The 7,679-nt window shown below is 38.0% G+C and overlaps 1 protein-coding gene across 1 annotated transcript in view; it reads left to right on the top strand.

The window, feature by feature from the left end:
- The first annotated feature begins 96 nt into the window (after nt 1-96).
- MMP16 (matrix metallopeptidase 16 (membrane-inserted)) overlaps nt 97-7,679 on the top strand; it is a 183,412-nt gene continuing 175,829 nt past the window's right edge. Inside the window, exon 1 of the mRNA XM_010006416.1 lies at nt 97-228. Coding sequence (XP_010004718.1) covers nt 97-228 — 132 coding nt within the window. The remainder of the gene's footprint in view (nt 229-7,679) is intronic.

Below are 7,679 nucleotides of genomic sequence, written 5' to 3'. Positions count from 1 at the left end.
GGCAGGGGGGGGGGTGGTTTGTTTGTGTATGTGTTTAAGGCAAAGAGAGAGAAAGAGAGCGAGAGAGATCTTCCATCCACTGAAGCACAGTTCACTATGATCGTACTCGCATTCAGCACTGGAAGCCGGTTGGATTTCGTGTCTCAGTCCAGGGTGTTTTTCTTGCAAACCTTCCTTTGGATTTTATGTGCTACAGTGTGCAAAGCGGAGCAGTATTTCAATGTGGAGGTAAGATCAGCCGTTTGCGTGTGCGAGCCTCTCCCTCTACCCCCTTCCCTGCGTCTTATATCCCCTCAATAAAATCAAACAGCCAACCAGCCATGTCTTCTAGCAGCCAAGGCATACGCCTGTGCTGGCTTTCTCTCCAGCAGCCGGTAGCTAGCTCCCCTCCCTGAGTTCCCCCACTTGATGGGTGCGTTTCAGCCGGAGATCCCGTTACCGGCGGCAGCACAAAGCGGGATGCTGAGGGCGGGAGCGCAGCCCCAGCCTCCCCTGCCCTGCCCTCCTCAGCCCGGGCGCCGAGGAAAGCTGGGGCGTCGGGGGTACCCCCAGCTCAGGGCAGGCTCTGTATATATTTATTATTATTTTTTTTTTGAGAGAAGAATGAATGAGCGTTCTGGGATCAGGAGGAAGGAAGCTTGAGATTTTGGCAGGTTTCTTTGTGTGTAGAGTATTTAACAAAAAAAAAAAAAAAAGACAAACCCTTTTACCCATTTAAACATAGCGAAAAGAGTTGCCATTAGAAACAGTGAAACAGGCGACATAAAGGTGCAACTACAGCACAAAAAGTTGGAGGGTGTGGAGGACCAGGAAATAGAATTTTTCCAAGTGGAAAAGAAGATGAAAGAGTGGGGATACCTATGTGGGACAAATCCTAAGAGTTTACAGTGACAATGAGAATTCAGCGGACATCCATTTCCAGTCAAGTCTTCTATATACTTCCCAGTATCCTATTTGATTCTTTTTTTTTAATTAATGGTCTTTTACTGACTTTATCATCTCTGCAGATACTCTTTCCTCCTTTTTTCCCCTTCTGTCATTTCATTTGTCCTGGTGTGAGCCCTTTTTCTTAATCTGTTTCAATGTGATGTATTTCTCTCTTCCTTTTCCCTGACTATTCAGCTTCCTAATCTTTCCTGTTACGTGTCACTTTAATTTACATGGGCTTTTTCATTTTCTAGTACATAATTCTGGTTTTCTGTTAGATCCCTGTATTCCTTCATCCGTGTCTTTCCTGCCCACTCCAAACTTCCTGCTGCACTCTTATCACCCTCACAAATTCTTATTTGTAGTCTCCTTTGTCTCTCGTGTTCGCACAATTCTTTCTCAGAGAACTGAAGTCTATGTCTTTTCCTCTGTCTCACACATATGCACACTTGATTGTTTTCACTCAGTGACACTCTTGCAACTGTCTCTGGCAAGATTGCTCCCACAGATGCTCCTCCATCCCCAGACTGTCTTCCTTTTTGTCTGAACTTCTTACCTGTACTGCTTCTCCCTCTGCCTTGTATGAGATCACCTGAAATGTATTAAAAATCACTTCTTCCCCATGTCAGCTTTCATTCTAGTCTCTCCCTTCCTACAGGCAGTTTCACTCACCACATACAAGCCTCTTCTCAGCTTAACCTACATCTATAGCTTCTTTTGACTTGAATCTCTCCAGAAAGTATTGCCTTTTTGCTCCATCGTTAAGAAATCTTCTGATTAGAAATCCTAGTTCTTTTTTCTGTCGTCTACATTCTAGTCACTCTTTTTTCATTCCTTATCACAAATGTATATCTCTGCTTCTGTTTGATTGTAAGGTTTTGAGGCAGGTCTCGTGTCGTCTTACACGTTTATGTGGTGTGCACCATGCTCTGGAGTACAAGTGTGAGACTTTTCCGATACAAATATTAAAGGTTGCAAATTTCAGAGTGCACTTTGAAGCGTTATCCTTCTTTTGCTCCTGTCCTCAGCTGCCTTCTTTACTGATGAGCAAGGGAAGGCAGCGTGGAAGAGAGGAAGTTGCTCTCTGTCTTCTCTCCAGGCTTCACAGGCTGGCCCCCTGCAGGGTAGAGGGAAGAAATTCCAGCGACAGAACTTTACCCTCCCACAGTAGTCTGCTTTGCTGGCATCTGGCTCTGCTGGAGAGACGGGCGGCAGATGGAGCTAGTGTGGGAGGAGAAAAAAATTGGTTTTGTCAAGTGGAATATGAACAGGAGGCCAACTCCAGTCAGAAGGAGGTTTTATGAGGAAAGAATGGGAAACACTTTCATTTTTGCCACCTCTTCCATATGGAAAACAGCACATTTTTAGGGCAAAGGCAATATGAGGAGCAAGAAACACTGTTGGGTGGAATGAAGTAGTGTGTGTGTGAGAGATGAGGGCACATATTGCTCCCTGTTGAAGTATACCATCTCCTGTTCTTCTGAAACAAAATATGTTGTCATATGCCAGTGCTCCCAGTCTCCTTTCATATTTAAGTCTTTGAGCCACATATTGCAAGGAGCCAGGAGAGCGTTCCAGGGCATTACTCTACTATTTAAGAACTGTCCCAAAATACAGGACTTTTCCCTAAGGCACTGTCTTTGACCACTGTCAGTGGCATGGTCATGGGCTAAATAGACCTGGTATTTTCCCCACACAGCCGCTGTCATGCTCGCATCGTTTGGATAGTGCTGAAAATTCAAGTTTTGTTTGTTTGGAACTGCAAAGGCTAAAAGCATGGGAAAATTGAGGCAAGGGAGTTGGCAACAGCATGTATTGTGCTGTACAAGCCTCTGTGTGAGCACAAGTGTCTAAAATGGTTGTACTTGATAGTAAATTGTGAAAATATGACAAATACTTCTTATAATATTAAGAATAAATATGTAAAATAGAGTTCAGGAAAGAAGTGGTATATGTTTAATTGAATGAAATGTCACTGAACAGGTTGCAAAGGATGGTTGCAAAGCAGATTTTTTCCCCCCTTCTTTGTTGTCTCCAAATAAAGAGTGTTAATGCCTGTTGAACATCATATATTGCAGTGATCATTTATTTCCTTTTGCTATCCTGTCTCATTTAAATCACATTCCTGATTTATAAGCAAAATCTTTGTAGTAGTGTTAGATTTTTTTTTTTTTGTTTCAATGTGGGTTTGTTAGGCTGTGAACCAGAGCAATTTTTAGGAAATAGTACTGTAGCTCAAAGGTATTTAATAATGTTATCTTTTCAGAGAAAAACACAAAGCTGAAGTTTTTACAAGCTTGTATGAGCATTGCTGTTCTTTAGAATTTTGTTGTCCCTCAATAAAAGTTCTTTTTAGCCAAACATTTATATGGATTAAGTCCTCAAGCTTCTAAAGATAACCAAATTGTCAATTCTGAAAAGTATTTGTTTAGGTAGTGTTTAATATAATAGACATATGTGAGTAGGATTCAGATTATGGAATATAGGACTCTGAAGGGCCACATGTGCACTCTTGAGTCAGTGAGAACTTTGTGATAAAGCTGTGTAGCTTAAGATGTACATAGTTTGATGGATAGGAAGATCTTAGCATTAATTTTCCAAGCTTACTGATTACCAGTGCCATTTTTGCGGGACATTGTGTCTGACATGATGAAAAAAACTAAGGACTACACTGTTAGCTGGCTCTTCTCAGTGCTGAGCTATTGGTCCAAAACAGTAACATCAATGAGTAAGTCTATGTGTGAAGAGTATGTCCATCAGTGCGGAGTTTTTCAACCATTTATGTATACTAGCAAAGGGAAATAATTCATAACTGAGATAGTAAATGTAATAATGAATATTAAAATAACATTTTGCATGTAAAATGGAAACAAGCACACACAAGAAAAGTTGTTACTAAAAACTGATAGAGCAATCAACTCCTTCCCCCCTCCCAAGGTTCCTCACTATAGTAGTAATACCTTTTTTTTTTCTCAAAGATAAACTTTGTGTGTTATTGGAAGTGCGTGTATATGGTCTTTCACAAGAATCCTCCATATAAACGATATATACATGCATTTATATATTTTACTAAAACAAATAATTTTGTACTGTTTGTGCTGGTATTATACTGTGAATTTGTCTTCTATTGTTATCCATTAGTTTTTTATATATTTAAGTAATAGGTATATTTATATTTAATTTACTATAAAATACTAAATATAAAAATAGATAATGTTACAATTTTGTTAAGGAAAAAATGTTTTTTAAATTATAATAATTTGGTCAGAAGACAGAATCAACATGAATCTAGAATAAGATTGACTTCTGGATTCTAATACTGCCTACTCTTACTCCTGTGAGCAACTGTACCAGCTGAGTATCTGTATAAATCCCATTGAGCAAAGAAGTGTTTTTAGAATCGCACCTAGTTTCATTGACTATATCTGTGATGTGGGAGATACTAGAGAAAAGCATGCTTTATCATCTTTCCTCAAGCTGCCAATTACGCTCTATTTTCCTTCTTCTAATGATAAATATGTAGAGCTGTATCCCTAGGGGGGGATCTTAAAATTACTCTTTTCTCTCCTCACATTTTCAGAGGTGGGACAGTTAAATTCCACATTGTGGTACAAAATACAGTAGAAACCAAACTTCAAAAACAAATCCATCAGTTTTCTTCATGCTAATAAGTGGTTGAGAACCCTGTGGTTTTCATTGTTAATAAACTTAGCCTGCAGCTCCTGCTGAATGGTACTGTGTGACCTTTTCTTCCATAGGCTTTGGCTCTTTTAAGCTTAAAAACAGAGGACCTTAATTCTTCTGCTGGCAATTGAGAAGGAATACACATTTGGGAGGAAAAAAAATCCTCCAAAAATAGCTTTACACAATTTTCTACTAGTGGGCTTGGTTGTCAGGTTTGCAAGCACAGCAAGTGTTAAAATTGGTTTGTTAAAATGCAAGCTCAAATCTGTGGAGATTCTGTTGAGATGATTTTTGGTGTAAATAGTGCCATGTGTCCTAAAAGGAATCTGCAGCCTCTTCTGCATTGTTTTAAGTTTCGATCAGTATACATGAATCTCACTCTTGCAGAAGGTAACAACTAAATGAATTGGATTTTTGTGAGAACAAGAAGTTCTAACTGAAATTATTAGAAGGATGGAGAGGAGTTACTGAATCAGGTAGTGGAGGTGGTTAGTGGTTAAAATATCAGTCAATAAAAATACAATATTCCCTATTTGATTATGGAGGAAATACAGATAAATAGAAAACCTTCTGTAAAGGGTTCTGATGAGCTGGTATATGTAGATAAGAAAAATAATTGGAAAGTTATGTGTCTGACAGGCAACGGAACACTTCTTTGTCACAGAAAGCAAATACCTGCTGTATAATGAACTGGCTGGCATTTGGTATGGAGAAGTACACGTGAAGACTTCTAGTTGGCAGAGTACAGTCTCTGCTGTAATTGAAACTATAATTCCTGTTTACCAGAATTAAAGTAGATAAATTTTCTAGTCTGAAGTAGGAGATTATTTTGTGTTTATGGACTCTGTTGTCTGTATTTTGTTCAAATTGAAACAAAATTATTGAAGAGGATCCCAGTTCTTTGGCATTTGCAATTGACATGTTAGACCTTAGGTGCAACACATGCTTGTTTACAGTTGTAGTTCATCTTACTTTCCTATTGCAAGTTTTTGACTATTTACTGTTTAAGCAACACAACTAATAGTGGTTCTCAGTACTACTAAACAAAATAAGTAAAGTGGTTAAATAAAGAGATTTATGTAGTTACCTTATGTAGTGCAAGATAAACCTACCAAAACATGTATTCCTATTGTTTTCTGAAATGAGATCTTACTAGCCCACCAATTTATTAGCCCACCAAAAAACTCTGAACACACCCAAGCTCTCCCACTTCCATTATTCAGAAGGCATAATGTAAAACTCCTGCATAACCATTCATTGTTTCTGCAGAGTGGATATACTGTGTTCTTTAACTGGTTTAAGATTTATGCTGCTCTTTGTCAGTTTTATTTTAATCCATCTAAAAGGTCAGTGCTTGCTCTAGGCACCTCTGCTCTGCTTATGCACTTGGCAAGACTGAGTTGTAAGAGTTTATAAAGATAGAATGGTATTATACAGATTTTAAAACATTTCGGACTGCATTTGTTTCCAGTATTATGAAGTGTGCCTCATTCTTCTACTTCAGCGAATAATCATTTGGTGGAGTTAAACACTGGAGGACTTCGTGTTGATGTTTTTTGAAGGTCCTTAAAGTAAGATTCCTCTTTCCTGTCTTTTGAATTCCAATTTATTGTCTAAACTGTTTACTATCCTCAAACTACACTATTGACGATAACCTGAAGGAACAGATTGAGTGTTTGGTATCTGTTATATGTCAAGTGACAGATTTGGTTTTATTTTATATGAAAAAGACCAGGATTAGTGCTGTAAACATGGTTTTAGTTAGCACTGAAATTAATTTGAAAAATAATTATGATTAGAGTTTTATCCTTTAAAGAGAGGTCATGCTATCTGGAACCTTTATTTATTGGTTGCCTGGCAACTGTTCATTGATGTTCCTGCTTATCATTCATTATAAGCATCTTTGCTGTACAGTAAGAGCAATTAAGTGGTACCAACTTATTTCCATGATGAATTTGAATTGACATAAATTACAGCACTAGAAAAAAAAAAAAAAAAGTATTTTGGAGTTTCAGTTATTAACCAAAACACTTGGTACAATATTTCTCTACTTATTAGCAGCTGGTTTATACCATCTGAGGAGTTACCTGCATTTCAGCTGTGATCATAATGATCCTGGCATACCTTTTGACGTACTAAGGGGTATGATTTATGGGCTTGTTTAGGTGTTTTTCCCATACTTAAAATATCCTGTTAATTTAAATATTAAGGTTTCAGGGTGTGAGGAAACTTATCCCCTGTTGATTTCAGTGCAATCCCATCTCAAGTGCTGAGGCTTGAACCCAGTATTGGAAAGGGGTTTAAAATTCTGGCATTAAAACTGCTGGGACAGGGGATATATACAGCAGAAGCAATGAGCCACAATAGCTCTGTAGAACATTAAAGTCGCTTGATGCTTTCTCTCTGTAGAACAATAGCAGTTTTTATGATGCTGTGAGAAAACATTTATAAAGCTTATTATTTGACAATTGTTTTGTGACTGGATGAAAAGTATTTTGCCTCTTGTATTCCTTATGAACCACATCGCGATTGACCCTTGTATGCAATAGCAGTGTGCAATGAGACGGTTGGACTATAGAGAAAATGATCGGAACAAACTCCTTATGGCTGCATCTTAAAAGAATGTCTGTAACTGTAGGGCCAGAGTTAAAATAGATTTGTCTCTCTGATGCTACCTCTTGATAGCAGTGACTTTGCCTATATACCATATCGCTCAGAGCTTGAGGAAAGAATGTCCCTCTAGAACTCATACCCTCTGCTTTGAGCTTCTGGTCATATTAACTCACCAGTTCTCACTTTTCAGTAACTCACTCTTCATAACATGCCATTATTTTAGGGGACAAAGTAATGGCTGTAAGACAAATCTATATTGATCTTCATCAGATTTTCCCATTCACATGACACGTCTGTAATACATGAAGATGCTGTTACACATTTTTGCCTTTTTTGAAACAAGTGAACTTTTGTATTTGTATAGATAATTTGAAAAGAAATGGTGACCTCAGAAAATCTGTTCTTAAATATTTTTTCCATGTGATCTTGTAGAGAAAGTTGTTTTATTTCATTAG

Source organism: Chaetura pelagica, unplaced genomic scaffold, assembly GCF_000747805.2.
Source record: "Chaetura pelagica isolate M959 unplaced genomic scaffold, ChaPel_1.0 scaffold76, whole genome shotgun sequence".
Classification (NCBI taxonomy): domain Eukaryota; kingdom Metazoa; phylum Chordata; class Aves; order Apodiformes; family Apodidae; genus Chaetura; species Chaetura pelagica.
This window is presented reverse-complemented; position numbering and strand designations above follow the sequence as displayed.